Source organism: Aplysia californica, unplaced genomic scaffold (assembly GCF_000002075.1).
Source record: "Aplysia californica isolate F4 #8 unplaced genomic scaffold, AplCal3.0 scaffold00121, whole genome shotgun sequence".
Taxonomy (NCBI): Eukaryota; Metazoa; Mollusca; class Gastropoda; order Aplysiida; family Aplysiidae; genus Aplysia; species Aplysia californica.
Genome location: NW_004797391.1, coordinates 923674 through 942972, shown reverse-complemented (window position 1 = coordinate 942972; position 19299 = coordinate 923674). Strand labels below are relative to the sequence as shown.

Below are 19299 nucleotides of genomic sequence, written 5' to 3'. Positions count from 1 at the left end.
CTCGCATTGAAATCTTAAAATCAGGGAGTTTTTATAATTTTCTTGGTAAAAATTACACATATTTAACATCTGATACTATTACTTATGTTTTTAAAAAGTTGAGGTTGTCAAGAGCGGATTGATATATACAATCGAGTGCGCATGATTTGCCGTGTAAGGTCAGGTCATACAATCACTTCCTGTGTTTCATCAAGACCAAACCTACCGGTAGACTGAGGTCGACTGTTTCTTAGGATTTAAAAAAATGTTTTCCAGACTTGCAAGACCCTCTCAAATTATTTTTGTCGCAAGGAAGCACTTTTCGACTTCTTCTAAGGTGATGCTTTATGATGTGAATAACAATTTTGCGCAATATTAATTCAGTCTTGCTGAAACAATGCCCTCACTCGTCTGGTGCGTGCTCATTTTTTCAAGGTCTTCCAACGATTTGCATGACACCAGTACAACCAAAATTTGTCTTGAGATGTGTAATTTCAGCCTGAGGCAGTGGTAACTGTAGCCTTATTCACCCCGTTACTAGATCTAGATTTCTTTATGACTTGTTCTTAGTTATTGATGTTCATTAGGCTATTATAACGCCATTAGTTGAATTTAGAATCTACATCTTGACTTAAAACAAGATGAAGGTGGTGGAAACGTCCTTTTTCACACTTGAGATCCGCTATTTATTCCACTCCAGGCTCAACTGTTTTTTTTTGTGACCTCACTGCCACTTGTGACTTTGGGCCATTTAGTTTTAGGATTAGTGTCAGGTCAAGGCTTTTTTCCTAAGTAGTTGTAGTACCAGTACCAGAGATCTTGATAAAGGTTTGGCGGTTTCAGCCTTCACTGAACAGACCGTTCATTGAAAGCGTTCGTCTAGATTTCTAATCTAGATCTAGAATCTAGAAAGATTTCTAGATCTAGGCCAACTAATTGCCCTTCATCTTCTATGCCATGTTTCAAAATTTTATTTAAATGGCTGATAAATTAAGAGTTTTCTTTTCTTTTTGTGATACAATACAGGCTTAGATCTAGATCTAGATCTGGTTAATTTGAGCAGAGGCTAAGAACCAGTTGCCTATTCTAATTCTATTGACCAAATGCAGCCAGGTCTGTATGGTACTGGCCATTGCCCATTAAATTGACCTCTGCTTTTAATTGATTTGACCCTGAAGTTCAGGCCAGCCGAAGCCGTAGTATAAAATGGCATTGTTTATCTGAGTGCAGGCAATGTGGGGGAAGAATTCCGAATCGAGCAACCACTGAAATGGAGAAGGTATAGGAGAAGAGAGTGAGACTGCAAGAGTTAGGGGTGGGGTCTGGTCTAGATTCTAGATCTAGATCCCTTCTTTATTGTGTTTGTTTGGGTGGTTGCTTGTAATTGTTACGGAAATCCTACCCAATGTGGAGTAGATTTAATATATGGGAGTGTATACAGACCCGGTAACCGGGAACAAAGTCACAAAGTATACAGACCCGGTAGGGGAACTCTTTTGTGATTTCGGAAAGTTTCAGCGCCTGTTGGCTCATTGAAGACCTAGGTTCTTCTAGATCTATGGCCCAGGTCTAGATCTAGATAGACAGACATTATAAATCATTGATCTAGTTTCGAGGCTAGCCTAGATCTAGATCTAGATGTAGATTAGATCTAGATCTAAATGAAGATTGCGGATGTCTTTTCGATGAACGATTGTTCTTCCTCCGTTTTGGAGTTGGAGGAATCACAATTTGAAGAAAAGAACAATGTCATAATTTCAATCGAGCAGTCACCCTCTCTATTTCTCTGCCTCTCTCTCTCTCTCTCTCTCTCTCTCTCTCTCTCTCTCTCTCTCTCTCTCTCTCTCTCTCTCTCTCTCTCTCTCTCTCTCTCTCTCTCTCTCTCTCTCTCTCTCTCTCTCTCACACACACACACACACACACACACACAACCGGGTCTGGGCGCTGAAACTTTCCGAAATCACAAAAGAGTTCCCCTACCGGGTCTGTATACTTCGTGACTTGGTTCCCGGTTACCGGGTCTGTATACACTTCGTTAATATACTAATTGGTTGTTGGCCATGATTTCATCAAACTCAAACTGGAAATGATGTGACTCAGAAGAAATCAGACCTCTTTGATTTGGGAGAGTGATCAAATTGTGCAAAAATAGAAGCTTTTGCTTCGGAAAGAGTTCCGCAGGGTCAGAGAGCCAGCCGACCAGCTCCTAACCCCTACCCAAACTTTTGTACATGTTTGCTCAGTGACCTTGTCACGGTAAGTACCGGCCCTCTGCAGAACTCCTCCTTTGCTCCTCTCGTGAAGGAAAATCTGGCCACCCTCCCATTACATCAAGAAACCGGATTGATGGTTATGTGTAATGTCCACAGGATGGATTAGATCATTCCATTTGTGAATGTTGCTACTATTTTAGGATGCACAGAGTACAGGTTCCATAAAATCAAATGATCCCTTCAAGGTTATTAGCGCAGGCAGGCATGCTGCTCATTTATTCTCTGCTTATTTCGTTCCTAGCCATTGGCAGAAAGAACATAAGCCCTTCGCCTTCATAAAACTAAAAATAATAATGTATACTCTTTTGTTTAGTATTATTAGAATTATTTTGAAAAAAAAAATGTTTGGCAATCCACAGGGCTCCCGTTTTCAGGCCAACTTAAGAGGTTCCTTCACCCTTTGGTTTACTATCTTAAGGGGTATTTTCTAAACTCTTGTTTTAGAAACTTAAAGGGTAAAAGTTAATATCTCATAATAATAATTTTATAGTAAGATTTTGTGCTTGTAAACATTTAACTCACATTCACGTTCACACAGACACACACAGAGTGACCATGACTATGATTGAATGTTAACGATTTTTTAATTAACTTAAAAGAAATAAATGTGTAATATTGACTAGAATTAGAGTTCAACCTTTTTCAACCTTTTGTTCAACAACAAATCTCTTAGGTCACTGCCAAGCTGACTTAAATAATTTCCAGGGGTTTCCATTATTATATCCATGTATATTCCCTCTGCGCGCGCGCGTATGTATGGTGTATGTGTGTGTGTGAACGCACGCATGTGTGTGTGTTTTATCATTATTTCTTTTTTAATCCTGAAGTATCACGTCAAGCTCTCCTAGTCCAGGTGTTTTAGTTTTACACAATTCATGTTTACTAGGGTGTTAAAGAAGGATGGGGGTAATCTCACAGTGGTAAACTGAAGGCTCGATACTGGGAAATGTGAGCCACCAGAGTGTGGGTGGAGCTTCTGTGCTGATAAATAAGTCAAATAGTCGACTTTTTCTGACACAGAAGGTGACTGTCGTGCATGTGTGTGGTTGTGTTGTCAAATCATTGACTCGGCTTCGGCATAGAGAAGGGGGAAAATGTTTGTTAGACACTCACCACCTACGTTTTAAAGCGTATACAACCCCCGAAATGAAATTACAAAGGGTAAAGGTCACACACCACCAAAACTTTAAGGGGGTAATCTGCAGGTTTAATGTGTATGCACTTTTGTGCGTAATGGGGAGCCCTGAATCCTTGTCATTTTTTCAGTCAAATGAGTTTTTTTCTGATTTCGACTGAAACTTAAGTGGGAATCAAATTTCTTTTTATTAATTTATAGATGTTCATAGTAAGTCTACCTACTGTAAGTTGTGTAAGCAGAAAAAAAAAAGCCCACCGACTTGCGAACTAATTTGAGGCCTGTAGGAAAATATCTTGCAGTCCCCACCTGACATCAAAATTTAGCATCGGTGCAGCCCTTCTTTGAGCCAAATGTAAAGGAGAGAGAACTACCAGGTTCCTTGGAGCAAGGAGTAGGTAAGAAGCCTGTGTTCTGTAGAAAGGTTCAGTTCATGTTCTGAACTGAATTAATAAGGTAAAGATTGAGAAGATTTAGTTAACTGTACTTTTGACATACTTAAAAATCTTTTTTTGTTTATTGTGCAATACTCTATCTGGCTCAGACTCTACCAGACTCTACCTGCATCGGCCCATGGGTAACTTGAGTTTGGTTTCCGTTCAGTTGTTGCTTTATTTTTAACTATTTTTTTTTCTTATATCAAGTGGCGTCTTTAGCTCTCAAACTCGCAACCATAAGGTCGTTGGTCCGAATCCCTTGGGGGGCCCGATGTTGTGTCCTTGGGAAAGTCACTTTATTAGAATTTTCCTCACTTCAATCAGGTGGGAATGGGTACCAGCCAGTAGATAGCAAAAGGTCTTGTCAGTTTGTTTTGCGTTTGAGTGCATAGCCATAACCAGCTGCTTATACTGCATGCTTCCTAGGAAGGCAACAAAGTTTTTGAGTTTTCTAAGGTGTGAGAGCTTGCCCTCGAGCGGGGATGCTATGACAGATGCTATTTACTTATAAAAGTAAATCCATTACTCATTTATTATATGAGATTGACGCCGTATGATATTAGTAGAAAAAAGTGCGTGTGATGATAGTGTCAAATAGTGTATTACTATTTACGTGCATACTTACTATGACAAGTAACTGTTGCAGATAAAGCTTCAAGGATGTAAGTCATTGATCTGAGAGCAATGATAATTTTAGAAATAATGGTGATGATGATGTGGGATTGCGTTTAAGTAATGTTAACATTAGTCCTATCTTCCTCTGCCCTAATGAGGGATGTGGGCAGCCTCTATCCCATTTCCTACTGGAACCATCTTTAGTGTCACCGTGAGTTTGGAAATGGTTGGCCCAGTCTCTGCTAAGGTGACATTGTTAGTGTTAACCTATTCTATCGGGCCAAGACAAGTGTCGATAGGAGCTGAGTAGGAAGACAGTATAGTGGTAATTCGTAAGCGGGTTGTAGGTAGCAAGTTGACAAACAGATAATGAACTTAAAAAATACAGCTTTCTGCTCCCTGACCATTTACCCTGAATATTCTTTTCGCGTCCTTTCAAACTTTCGGAGATTCTGACAAAGCATCCTCGTATTCAGATTCGATAATAATATTGTATCCCATCACCTCGGGGGGAGCAACCTCAAACTTCCAAATCAAGTGTGGTATATTTCCAATGCTAACGTTTGGAAGCAATTCCTACATTTAACAAGTCAATAATATGTAAATGCTGGCTAGATGTGTTTTTGATAGATAGAAATGACTAGACTAGAGGGGGGGGTGGGAGTGGAGAGGCTTAGTGGCAAGCAATGAATATATGTGTGTGTGCCTGGTGAAAGGTACCAAATGACGCATTGTGAAAAATATGCTTTTTGAATTTTTAAGAAAACTGAAGTAGCTTTTTAGATGTTGGTGATTTCGTAAGGCAAGGCTAAAAAAAAAACAACAGCTTTAAAGTTTCCCTCTGTTTCTACTTCAAATAGACAGGTTTACGCTTCGAGACGACCTGACAGCACATTCGCTACTCACTGACCAACTTTAAAAAGCAGCAAAGACAAAAGAACAGCTTCAAAGTGTTTATATTTATCTTCAAAACGAATTCACCACCGCCTTTAATTAACAAGAATTTTCAAGAAATAGATCTAGGTTTGCGCTGGGCAGAAAAAAGCGATAGAAGTTTACTGTCCGAGAAAACGAAAGGTTGTGGATTCACAAAGCTTCAGCTTCGCTTTATTTACACATGTTCTAGATATTCATGCACACCACCCGCCACTACTAGAGAGCGGAGTGAATGACCTAAATTTTAGTACGCAATGTGATTGGGTCGACTTAATGAATGTACAAGAGAAACCATCCGCAATGTTTACTTGGAAAACAAATTTTCTTACGCATTTTGGGGGATTATGCAATATAACCTGTGTTAAAAACATTTTTAAAATGTATTTTAAAGTATAAGAAACTCAAGTAATTGTAAATATCGATATATAAATAGCTAAAGAATCCATTTTTTGTTTAACTTACTGGTGATATAAAGATATAGGCAGATGTGCCACTCATCGCGAGTTAATCTGGATGTCCTGATTCCCCCCCCCCCCCCCAAAAAAAACCTCAAACATCCCGATGTCGATCGCATGTGTCCTGATTTTTTTGTCCCTTCTGTTGCTCCAGATTTTTCTTAAAACTATGCCTTCATATATTTTTGGACACCCATGGTAAATTTTAAAGTCGGCTTGGCAGTCACCCTGGTGATTTGTCGTTGGTCCCGATTTTTTTTCCAAAGACCCTCATTTTTAGATTTCATAGAATGGCAGGTCTGTATAAGGCTTGAGATGGTAAAGTAAACAGATAGATAGACAGCCGTACCGAGACAGAGAGAAATAAGGGGATTGGAGAGCAGGGAAGAGAGAGGGAGATGTAGAGATAGAGAAAAAAAAGTGAGAGCAATGGAAAACGAGGAAGTATTATAATACAATAGCATAAAACTATGTAACTAAAACCCATTACCTTTTCCTTTCGTTCAGATTATTTGTGCAGTGCTGCAAGCAGCATATCAAAACTAATTAATGTTCTCCCCATCACATGAGCTATCGATGAACCCTTGGTACATCTTCTTTAAACAAGAACGTGAATAGAGATATGGAAATAAGGTTGCCGAAGGCACCTGGAAAATAAATTATAATAGGGATAAGTTGTTACAGATGTGCATTGTGTTTTTGCTTTGAATAGCCATAAAATAAGCGAGCAATATATGATATTAAACATGACAGAAACTTTTTCCTGTGTTCAAATTCGATATCAAACAATATGAAAATACACTTTACATCTCCATACCCCATGTTACTAACACTCATTTTTGCAATCAATATAAAGATGCTTCGCTGTTTGTTTGTCACTGTTTTTTACTCCAACCTCCTCCTGTCTTGCGCGCGTTGAAAGTCTAAGGAGACTGCCATTTTCGGGATGTCGTATTCTAAGGAGCTAAAAATAGCATCATCAAGAGTTCTGTATGTTCTGCAATTGATCTTCCCTTCAGAAAACCTGATTGGTGATGGCTGATTATATTAGCCATAATGCTCTGGAGGCGTAGATCTAGCACTTTTGAAATGATTTTGTAATCCATTTCCAAAAGTGATTTGGGTGCCAGTTTTTAAGATCGTCCCTTCGAAGATTATTTCCCTTACAACAATGTGATTACATCCTTTCTCTGTGTTGGTGCAAGCTGACCTTCAAGCGGTAAAAAGGAGCCGTAATGCTATTTACTATTATAATTATTATGATACTGATGACTGCTGATGCGGTCGACACTAACTCAGGCAAAGGTCAATGGTTTGTAAAGTTTTAAAAAGTTTCATTGTTCATTATTCAGTCATTGCTTGAGATTGAATCACATTATTTCTGCATTACTTTTTTTGCTTGAGTAACTTTTATTGAAAAGTTACCTTTACTTTATTAAAGTATTGTTCCAAAAATTTGTTTTTACGTTGCTTGTGTCACTTTTTCGGCTGCTACTTGCTCAGGTCTTGGAGTTGAATTGCCTGCTATTGTCTGTTAATGACATCAGATCACCCCCAGCTTTATTTATGACCTGAGTCTTGAATTGTACCGGTATGATCTTCTAAAATGGAAACTGGAGAGCACGCTGTGATCTAACACCTTAGACAATTTTCCTGTAATTTCTTGTTCGTGGATTATTTTAACATAGTCCCAGTTTGAACCCCGGAAGGGGTGGGGGGTGATGAAGCCAGGACATGGGAAGAAGATTTTGGAAACCTTCCACTTCCAGACCAATCTTTAGAATAGGTTTAGAAAGAGAAGAAAATTTTTTTTTTTTTTTTTTTTTTTCTCTCTCCCGACTTTCATTAATATCTGCTTGCCTAAACTACAACTGTCTGTATCCTAATCTATGCGAATCTTTGTTCTTTCCTAAACTTTTTTGTAGATAATACATGCTTGTACTTGTAAGCTTGAAAACTACTTCTATTATGATGAAAACGCTACTAATATATATTTATTTTATTATTATTATTAAATATATATGTATATATATTTTATTATATATATATATATATATTTTATTATATATATATATATATTATATCTGCATGTTTTCAATAAAACGTTCTGTGACAAAACAGGGAATATTCCTACGCTATGACTTTTAAAAATAGAACAAGAGTGCATTATCTTTATCTAGATAATGTCCCAATTACATGTAATGTATTATTCTGAAATCTTGCTCAGCAAGGTGACTATCTGATAGCAGGTAGAAAGATAGTCGACTATACTACGACTGAGGGGATACTGGTTGCCTTTGCAGCCTTTGTGGGGACGTCTTACTTCTCATGCACACTTTTTCCGCTTTTTTTTTTTAAAGATAAAATAACACATGCAAACTCCTCGGGAGGTCCTTAAAGGTCCGAAGTGAAACAAGCTTGTCACATCAGTTATTTGATGATAGTGAAAGTGGCTTAATAAGTTTACTGATTCGTGAAAACTCTTGATTCGTCTTGATATTGCTTTGCAGATGCTATTGCTGATGGGTTGGGGTTTTTTAATCTACAACAAGCAGAGCATCTATTGATTGTTCAAAAGTTGGATAATCACATGTTGATCAAGGTCAAGGATTGATGTCTTACGAAATAAAGCTAAGGATCAATGGGTGTTTGGAAAATTATAGATTCAAATAAGGAAAATTTAATGCAATAGTAATACTAATATTACTAGTGAATATAAAGAGTTTTGTCTTTCAGACTGTATGGGGTTTGTAAATCTTAATTGTTGACCCTTTTTCACACTGCATGTTTTTTAATATTTAACAGAAGAAACTTGCTCTACCACGTGAATGAACTCATTTAATTATCACTAATATAATGAGCCAAATGTTCTGATTTTGACACGTTTTTAAAGAACTGCCCGGCCTTTTTCAGAATGACAGCAAAGTAGCAGTGTTGGGAGCTGCTGGTGGAATTGGCCAGCCCCTGTCCCTCCTGTTGAAACAGTCACCTCTCATTTCACACCTCTCCCTCTATGACATTGCTCACACACCTGGAGTGGCTGCTGACCTCAGCCATATTGAGACTCGACCAAAAGTGACTGGCCACATGGGAGATGAGCAACTGGCAGATTGCGTTAAAGATGCTGACTTGGTGCTTATACCTGCTGGAGTACCCAGGAAACCTGGTTAGTCTTTTAGCCTCTTCCTTGTTTGTTTTTATAAAATCTGACACATCATTTAATAGTCAACCTAAGTTTATGACTCTGGGTAAAGAAAACAAAAAGGTTAGTGTAGATGACACCCAAGAAATTCCCAACAAGGTGAGTGTGAACTTTTTCATGATGCGTCTCCTTCTTGTCTCAAGGCATACAATGAACATTGGGCCTGTGAAGTCAAAGGCATGGAATTATGGAAATATCTGTTTGTATAGTTTCTCAAGAGGTTCTTTTATTTTCATGTTCATGTTTGGCTTTAGTGCTTGTCCAAGGATTGTTGTCAGATGTCCTACTTTTACTCTGACATTGTGCAATAATGTTTCAACAATTGTGGTGATCTAGTTGCTTAAACAAAAGATGCATTATAACTTTTTTCTACTCAATCTTGTTCTCTGCTTACAGGTATGACCCGTGATGACTTGTTCAACACAAATGCCAGCATTGTGGCCAATCTGATTGATTCATGTGCACAGAACTGCCCAAAAGCTATGATTGGCATCATCACCAACCCTGTGAGTTAGCTCAGTGACCAGTACATTTTTAAAAACTCTTTTGAGCCTGTATGTCACATTTTCAATGCCAAATGTTCACTGGCTCCAGGGTAGAGATAGTAAAGTGTTCTTTGTCATTGTCTTCAGGTGAACTCCACCGTGCCCATCGCCTCTGAGGTGTTGAAGCTTCGTGGTGTGTACGACAAGAATAGAGTGTTTGGTGTGACCACCTTGGATGTTGTAAGGTCCAACACATTCATTGCTGAAGCAAAGGTTAGTAGTGTCATGCTGTGTGCTTTTTTTTTTAATCTCTAGTTTTTCTATCATGATTCTCTGTTTGTCAATATTGTCTGTCGTGCCAACATGCCTTTTTCAATCTTGGGTCCATGCAAGCATTGTGTGTAGAGAACTTTGGGTTTTTCCCTCAGGTTTTTGTCACTGCTGGTCCCTTTTTAGTTGATTGTGTTTGCTCTCAGAATAGGGCCCAAGACTCGTGAGGTGCAGTGCACACATTACTCATGATATCTTTGTGATTGAAAATGGAAAAAGAGCTGGCTTTCCCAGACAGACTGTCTTGCAAAAAGGCTGGATTAATCACTTTCAAAAACCAAAGAAATTCTGGTCATACATTTTATGCTATGTTATTCTTTCAGTTCTTTTGCCCTTTATGATCGCTTATAGCTTGTTCACTTTCATCTGATTGCGTTAAAAAAATTCTAGCTCATTGAGGAATTTACCTATGCCCACGAAACTTTGCGTGGCACTTCTGCAAGCCGGCGACCAAATATAATTATTTTTTCAAAAAGTCTTCACCCGTAACAAAAGTTTTTCTCTTTGGGCCCTCGCATGTTAAATTCTTTCAAATGTTGAACCCTTGGGAATTCGCAGAGATAAAGCAGTTTTGGAGCTCCTTGAAAGAATCTAAGAATGTGCCCCAACCACTCAAACTGGAAATTAGTAGAAACATGGAAACCAAAGAAACGACTTCAACAAAAATCAATCATCCATCGCATCACAGAACTAATGGAGAGTCACCATCTACCACAAAACAGAAGAGAAACGAAAAGAGTCAACCAAACCATCCCTCCCCACATTTCTATGGAAAAACCAATCATTACAACATCTTTCACAGACAATAGCTGTTTGCATCACATCAATCGACAGCTATTTAAATGACTGGATACACGTCTATACAGACGGCTCAGCATTCAAAGGCACAACCAAAGCCGGATATGAAATACTAATACACAGTACCCAGATGGAAGTTCCAATGAGATCTCTGCAGCCTGTAGAGAGGAATGCAACAACTATGATGCTGAAATGACAGCAATTAAAACAGCACTATACCATCCCCGCACAGTTTTTGACACTCTTCCAAACAAAACACAGAGTATAGTGATCTTCACTGTCTCACTATGTCTTGCAAGCTATAGAAAATGACCGTCATCTAAACGAAGACTTGACACATATACTGTTTGGCTCCCATCACCTGATAACATCCTGTGGCGTCAACCTGGTGATGCAGTGGATTCCCGGACACTCAAACATACCTGAAAATGACAGAGCAGACTCACTCGCCAAAAGGGGATCAAGACAGGAACAACCCAACATTCCAACTTCATACAACACTGCAAAACAAATCATTAAAAGCAACAGCAAACAAGATTGGATGAACAGATGGTCCTTGGGAAAGACAGGCATTTGTATAATATAGTTTATATATTACATATAAAATTATGAGGGGAAAATATAAATAAGAAAATATATAACGAGTAAGAACAGACTGAAATACGTAAGTCACACAAGACTCCAGTTCCACACTGAATTTTTGTTGACTGGATAGGCCCTTCATATATAATGTTGGCTACATACTTGTTTGTGTGTGTATGTATTATATATTTAAATAGAACACATGCTGTCGTTGTTATGTAACATGCCCCCGGACAATGGATGGCACACCTGGAAAATTGAAAAGCGTATACCCCCCATCATTCAGGCCACGTGAATTTACCTTGAACTTTTCAGGCTATCCAATCTCTAACAACATAATTTTCTGGCTAAACCGTCTCTTGTCACTTTTGCCCATGGTTGGTCGCTTAAATATTAGACCCGCATGCAAAGACCCAGAAAGATTAATCAGAGTGATTTGTTTTTATCGAGTTTCAACCGCGGTCAGACGAAAGTGAAGGAGCTATATTAAAAATATTTCTCTGCATTTGATCTTCACCCTCACATTATTTTATCTTTACTACGTCACTGCTCATGATAATCACATGCATGTGATAGTAATATGTCATTTATGTAGCGTATATTCATGCTCTACAGCATGCTCTCTGCGCTTGCTGTTGTATGTTATTGTTTCAAAGATGTTGAACTTCATAATATGCACGTTATGTTTTGTAGCTGTTTTTGGTGCTAGTGACTTTCTCACTAATGTTATTTTAAATTGGTGTTGTTTCAGGGTTTGGATGTGAACAAAGTGTTCTGTCCAGTAATTGGAGGCCACAGTGGCATCACCATCGTACCAGTGATCTCGCAGTGCTCCCCGTCCGTGTCCTTCCCTCAGGTCGGTATGTGTGTGGTCTGTGGACACAAAATGGGTACGCGTGTGGTCAGTGGGTACATTCTTAGTACAAGTGATCTGTAGGCACAAAATAGGTGCACATGACTGTCCCTGTCGGATTGTGCCGTCGTGTTTTTTCGCGTAATTCTGCAACATTTGCATAATTTTTTATTCGGGTCGCTTTTTCTTTTTTAAAAAAATTTTTTTCACAAAACAATTATATTTTTACTGTCAAAAGAGCAACTGATTTTTACTTCAAAAACAGAACTCTTTAATTTCGCAAAATGCACAATGTCCGTAATTATCCCTTTCTGGTAACTGGCCTAACCTTGTTGATGTTCACTATTGCTGGCTGCTTAAGTTATTCGGGGTGCCCATTGGAGGATTGGGTCAGGTCGGGGCGATTTGCTAGCCAGATTGAAGGCATTTGTTTTCAGGCAACGAGGCGGGCGATCATCCAGACCCGACGTGATCCCCCAATGGGCACCCTGTATAAGGCCTACAAAGTGGAGATGGATAAATTTTTTAATTATTTTTTTAAGCAGGCCTACTAAGATTGTTCTTTGTAAGCTTGTCTATTTTCACAATGGCAACTATAGCCTATGAGATCATGCATTGTCTGTTTTGTGAGGGGGTTTTTTGGGGGTTGTTTTTTTTAAATTTTCTTCTTGATCAGCTTGTCTATCAGCCCGTCACCACTATTTACAATTGTTTTTTATTCATTTGTCAGCACATCTTATATACTTTGCCTTTTTTGGTAGGTTGTCTGGTCCAGATGCCATTTTTTAAAAACATTTTTCTTATATTTTTTAGATGGTTTTTCAGACTTATGTGTTTGTTTTCTTTCCAAATACGCACAAAAATTACTGATACTGATATGTTCTGTTTTCAGTTATTTTCTACATAAAACATGATAAATCTTGTTGAAAAAGTGCAGAACCTGTTGTGAATTGAGTTACAGTAACTTGCATAATTTTTACATAATTTTGCATTTGTCTGGCATAATTTGGCCATCGTAACTTGCATAATTCTGTAGGGACAGACACAAGGTAGTAAATACATGTAATCTGTAGGTACAAAATGGGTACAAATGTTGTAGATGGGTTCGTATTTAGTTTTTGTGATCTCCAGGCACAAAACGGGTACATATGTGGTTAGTGGGTTCATAGTGAGTACATGTGATCTGGAGGCACAAAATGGGTACACATGTTATCGATTGGTTCATAGTTAGTTTATGTGATCTGCAGGTACAAAATGGATACAAATCTTATCGATGGGTTCATAGTTAATGTGATCTGCAAGCACAAAATGGGTACACATGTGGTCAGTGGGCACATAGTGAGTACATGTGATCTACAGGTATAAAATGGGTACACATGTATAGTTGGTCAGTTGGCTACATACTGAGTACAAGTGATCTGCAGGCACAAAATGAGTACACATATGATAGGTGGGTCCATAGTGAGTTCATGTAATGTGATCTATGGGCACATGATTTAGGAAGGAAAAGATCGCCTCCAATACTCTTTTTAGAGGCAGAACTTGCTCCTCATATTTTTGAACATTTTGTCTACAAAATATTTCCTGGCCCTTTTATAAAGGTTGGGTTTAAGCAGGTTCTACTCTCCTTAATGATGTATGTGACAGGCGTGTAGAATTTTTTAAACAAAAAGTGTAGCACTTGTTGAGAGATTTGTGACATTATATCTTGCACAAATTACCTATATATTGAAATAGAGGTGTGAGTTTGTATAGGGGGAGGTTGCTGTTTTAGGTAGTCTGTCATTTGCATGTTTAGGTTAAGTTTTTGTTTGAATGACAGACTATATTCTTGTGTTTATAGCAACCTTTCAAAGAGTTTTTATGTAATCTTTCTTCAAGTTCATGCTTATTATGATAAAGGATGTAGTTTCACTGTTGGGGTATTTTAAAATGGATTGTGTTCTCTTTCTACAGGATCAAAGAGCGGCCATCAGTGTGAGAATCCAAAATGCTGGCACTGAAGTGGTGGAAGCGAAGGCTGGAGCTGTAAGTGCTGCTTTGATTTCGTGTTGTATTATGTCAATAAACTGTGTTGGAATTGGATATTATTTCTGATAACTTGACTGATGTATAGTTCCACTTCGAATTGTTTTCTTACATTTTGTTGCAAAAAGAATAACAGCTACAAATGTGGAGGCGGAGAATGTCCTTAGTTATCTCAAGATATGATTCTATTGACTTCCCTTCCTACTTTCCTTCAACATTGCACTAAGCCAGAGGGCACAAACTTAGGGTCTGAGGACCTCACACTAACTTTGATACAATTGTAACCTTGTGAACTCCTGTTTAATTCCTAACACTTTGCAGTCACTTGGCGCAATAATGCGCCGTCGCTTTCCTGGCTGGGTGACCAGATGGGGTATTTTGTACTGCTGGCTGTGTGACTGCAAAGTGTTTAGATTTGACACTTGTTGATGGGGGATCTGAATTCTCCACTTGGGGCAGGTGCAAAAATTGATGAGCGCCTGATCACACCGCGTCTTGACACATGATCTACCTTATTAAGCAGGTGTACTTGTTGGTTTTCCCCATTGAGAATGTATTTGTTCTTTTGCAGGGCTCGGCTACACTGTCCATGGCTTACGCTGCTGCGGAGTTTGCCAACTCCCTGCTGGAGGCCATGAACGGCACAGAAGGCAAAGTGCAGTGTGCCTTTGTTGCCTCAGACGAGACGGACGCCAAGTACTTCGCCACACCAGTCTTGTTAGGGGTAAGTTTTCCCCTGGGCTTTCTCTTGCCATTTGTTGGCCTTGTTCATTTGCTAAATTATGGCTAAGTAAAAATTTTCAACAGGATGTTTTGATAAAACTTCAATAAGGAAGGAATGAGCTTGTCTTTGATTAAAGTCCTGAGGTAAATGAAGTTGCAATGTTTATAACACATTTTACTGTTTAGTTAGGCGCTGAAATTTGTACGTTTGTGAACTATCGGCAATAGAAAGTATGAAATTCAAAAATTTTGTATATCAATACTGGTACATTTTCAAGCAACAACACTCTATATAATTTGTCGCCCTGCGACCCACACACTCTTAACTCTCTGACTACTGGGAATTACATGATACAGATGTAGGTCTCAAAGTTCTGATTTCGGCCGTGTTTGGGTACATGTCCAGGGTCCTAACTATCAGACACATCATATTCTGAGTCACTGGAGCTAGTAAAAGGAACAAAAGTATCGAAAACTGCGGAAATAGGTGATTCTTGTTTAGCGTTTTCTTCGACCGCCACTTCAACGTTACTATAAACTGTATATTAAAAAATACAGCGTTTGTTCTGTCAGTGTAACTTTAGATGAGGTGACTGACCTTCAATTGCTTAAAAACTTACCTCCCAACTTCCACCAAACTCGTCACGAAATGAAAGAAGTGGTGAAACTAACACTGGAGTCCGTTTCCGTACATTTGACGGAAGCACAATTTTCAGAACAAAACCGCAAAGTCCATCCTGTCGGGGGTGCGGGGTCCGTACCGGCAAACCGGCCGCTAGTCCCGTACCAGTGAGGGGAACTGTAGTCAGTGAGTTTAAACGGCAATTGGTGTCCTTTACCATAAGAATTATAGTGTTTTAGCTTTACCGAGAGGCCTGAGGGCCACCTGTCTAAGACAATCACCTATACAACAAACACTTCCCACTTCCCTCTGTGGGTTTTATTTATATTTTAATGATACTGTCCAAGACGTTCACCAGTCTAAAACCGCCGTTTTTCTTCTGGAAATAGATGGCCCTGTTGAACAATTTTGACAATTAGATTTTGAAGAAAAAAAGTTTTAGCACTGGGATGTGATATAATATGTCTTGAAGCAAAGTTGTTCTGTTTTAGAGCTCTATTCTGCTGTTTCACTTTGGGAACTGGAAGTCAGGAATTTTGACAATTGAAATAGATGTTAACCAAAACAGGCGAATTTCAGTTCATCTCCTGTGTGGCATGTGCAAAGTGAGAAACTGGCTACTCTTTTGTTAAGCTACTGATGCCCCTTAAAACACTGTAGCTTTTCCCCCTGGAGTGGGATGGAGGAAGCGTGATGTAGATCTAGTTTTTTTAACATTTTGTTGGAAACTGCTTTTTGCCTTGTGTGGACAATACAGGTGCTTTCGATTCTCTCATATTTTTTTAGAGTGTCTGTGTCTTTGTGCTGGGACATGTCCCAGGCAACCCGAGTGAACCCTGGCTGTCAAGAGTGGGAGTGTCACACCTCCTTAATCATCTTACTGATGTTGATGGGAGCCCCAAAACATGTACCTTTTTCTTTCCTAATCCTTTCCATCGTCATTTTTCCTCTACTTCTTTTGTATTTTTGTCACTCTCCTGTGATCCGCTATTTCTGGGGTGCCTTGATAGTCGAAGCAGACCTTGTGTTGCTGAAGATAGGGAGGTGAGCAGAGTAGGCCTGATTCCCTGTAAGGACTTCTCTGTTGCCCTCCACCACTTGGCGTTCATATGACCTTAGGCAGTTGTGGGCGCCGTAAAACCTCTACTAAAACCAAAAAACATGTACAACAGTTATGCAATGGGATGGCTTACTTTCCATTTTTTATGTCTTTTCAGAAAAATGGAGTGGAGAAAAATCTGGGCATTGGCCACTTGCTAGACTATGAACGCAAACTTGTCACCGCTGCCATGGATGAACTGAAGTCAAACATCGAGAAAGGAGAAGAGTTTGTCGCGAAGCAGTTCAAGAAATAGACGTTGCAACTGGGAAGTATTAAGACCATTTAAACTTGTGATGACAACATGCTGAGTGGGGAGTTGTTTCTGTTGGTGGCAGGCTTTTGATGATGCTTGCTCCTCTGCACACATAAGTGCATACCTCATCTTGTTCATTTTGTACTCCCGAGCCAATTTTTAATTTTCATTACCCTGAAACAGATACGGTACATGAGATTGTAAGCAGAGTTATTTCCTTGTTTATTTATGTGATGACTACTGTTGGTCTGTGTTTTGAATACTCACTGAGATTCAAAATGTTTTAAATATAACTTCATTTTAATTTTTATGGCTGAAGAATGAACATTGAGTAATAAATTTCAGGTGCTGTTTAGTTTGTTAGGTTTTTGTACCAACAAGACTGGTTTGATATTGTTGAAGACACAGAGCCTGCCACCAACAGGACTGTGTGTGAAAGGACATCTGTGGAAAATACGAGAAGAATGGGATTATATTTTGGTTTTCTAGACATACATATATACATATATTATGTGTGTGTGTTGTTACTGTTAAAGCTCAGCTTTGTAAAAAAGGGAGAACTTACTTATTCTCTGTTCATGTAGAATTCCTTTTGTTTTCGTACTGCCTTGTGCAAGTAGCAGTTCATGAGCATGGAGATAGACAGCATTTGCTGCCATTAGAAAGTGGTTTTTGTTTTGTAATTCTATTAGATCCGTAGAGAAACATACAGATGGACAATATTTGCAACCCCATCAGTACAGTGATGTTCATTTTGTAGTTTTACTAGATCTGTAGAGACAAAACGTGTGTATTTGATTTCCTTTTGAAATTTCGCCTGGATCTGTGGAGTTATTGGAATGACCACTGTAAGCTAACCACCGACTCCTTGTGCTAGTGGACTGTGTTTCTGGTGCCTACGTCGAGACTGTGGCCTGTTCTATCTAATTCTAATTGTTACTTTTGTCCAGCCGCTGCACTGTTTACTACCTTGAAGCCAACAGTATATCTAGGTTGCATTCAGCTTTTTCTTCTCAATGTTGGATGTCTGATTTTGTACAATACACAAAACACTTTCATTGTCATGGCATATTATCTTATGTATGTAGGTTTTATTCCCCGTAGAACTGACGTTTCAATATTTTGTCATTTTAATAGTTTGGTAGACATGCCTTTTGCGTTGTTTAGAGATATCACTAACTTTGGAAAAAATTATTGGCCTACTCGTTTCAGCTTTTAGGATAGAAAGCCTGTCACATGTCTCTTGTAGCAGTACCTGCAATGTGGAATTTTTCCACCCTTTTTTTTCTGTTGAGATAATAAATTAAAGTTTGTGAAATGACACCAGGCCCGTGTGACTTGTTGTTATTGTCCAGTTCACGAAGTCTCTTAAATTATCTACATTGTGTCCATGGGGAAACTCTTACAGTTCTATGAAAGACAGACAGACAGACTTGTGTACACATGCACACACACATACGTATTTCGAGGTCATTATGTCACATTATTTGACATTGCCCCAGACCTACATCATATGGACACCTTATATCAGCCAAAGTTATGAGCAGAATCCTTCAATAATATTTTCAGTTTAAGTCGGGGATGTAAAAACAACATTGACCACCAAATTTAAAGAAGCTATCTAGAATTTTTGTCCAATATGTTTTTTTTACAAACGTTGGACATTGCATTAAAATGTGTACTTCATGACCTCCTGACCTTTTATTTTACACAAAGGAACACAAATGGTTCATTATTGGTTCTTACTGAACATCAAAATGTTTTTAAGGGATTTGAGTGCCATATAATGCATATATTTATACACCCGTATGTTGTGGGACATATAAATAGACCACACTGTCCTGTCTACAGGAGGTGAAAACCCTCCAAGGATGAAATTGAAACGTCTCACAATGACCCCAACCCTCTGGGATCCATGTGCAACATCTTTGACTTTGATACATCGTCCTTTTGTCCTTCTTTCTTAACCCCATGTCCTGGGCTGATTCATCATGTCACGCTCATAACTGTGCCTGATCTGCAACAGGGAACTGCTGCTTTTTCTTTCCTAATCCTTACTATCGTCATTTTTTCTCTACTTCTTTTGTATGTTTGTCATTCTTGTGACCCGCTACAGTCAAACCTGTGTAAGACGGCCACCCATTGTCAAGGAGAAAAGTGGCCGTATAAGACAGGTGGCCGTCTTAGGCAGGACTAATCGGGATGAAGAAAACAGACCACTCCCATCTGAGGTCCCAATCGAAAGTAGCCACTTTGTTTTTGTTGTTGTTGTTGTTGGTTTGTATTTTGTTTGTAATTTGTATATTGTCGCTGATTTTGCGCAAGGGTGACAATAAAACGAAATGTATCAGACGAGGAAGACCGAGTGTCTTGTTAGAACAAACACATGGGTCGCCATCACTCGGACTCGGAGAACGAGCAACGCTTCTGTCACAAGTTTATGTAGACGTCCTTTGTTACTTTGTTACAGACTGGGTAAACAGTGACCACT

At 38.9% G+C, this 19299-nt stretch overlaps 1 protein-coding gene across 2 annotated transcripts; it reads left to right on the top strand.

The window, feature by feature from the left end:
- Window positions 1-161: 161 nt before the first annotated feature.
- On the top strand, window positions 162-18132 carry LOC101855554 (malate dehydrogenase, mitochondrial). 2 transcript variants are annotated; one of them, XM_005096108.2, is made up of 9 exons: window positions 171-316; window positions 3932-3964; window positions 8744-8996; window positions 9429-9538; window positions 9665-9790; window positions 11979-12083; window positions 14037-14108; window positions 14680-14832; window positions 16671-18132. In XM_005096108.2, the coding sequence occupies exons 1-9, from the start codon at window positions 245-247 to the stop codon at window positions 16806-16808; spliced, it is 1062 nt and encodes a 353-aa protein (XP_005096165.1). In that variant the 5' UTR covers window positions 171-244; the 3' UTR covers window positions 16809-18132. The 2 variants fall into 2 exon arrangements, with proteins under 2 accessions (XP_005096166.1, XP_005096165.1); XM_005096109.3 differs by lacking the exon at window positions 3932-3964 and having other exon boundaries at window positions 162-316.
- The last annotated feature ends 1167 nt before the right edge of the window (window positions 18133-19299 follow it).

What these genes read in the sequence shown, in the direction of transcription:
- LOC101855554 (XM_005096108.2), top strand. Translation starts at nt 245, where the DNA reads ATGTTTTCCAGACTTGCAAGACCCTCTCAAATTATTTTTGTCGCAAGG. An exon ending in CTACCTGCATCGGCCCATGG is followed by an intron (nt 3,965 to 8,743) that starts GTAACTTGAGTT and finishes GGCCTTTTTCAG; the next exon opens with AATGACAGCAAAGTAGCAGT. An exon ending in TTGGCATCATCACCAACCCT is followed by an intron (nt 9,539 to 9,664) that starts GTGAGTTAGCTC and finishes CATTGTCTTCAG; the next exon opens with GTGAACTCCACCGTGCCCAT.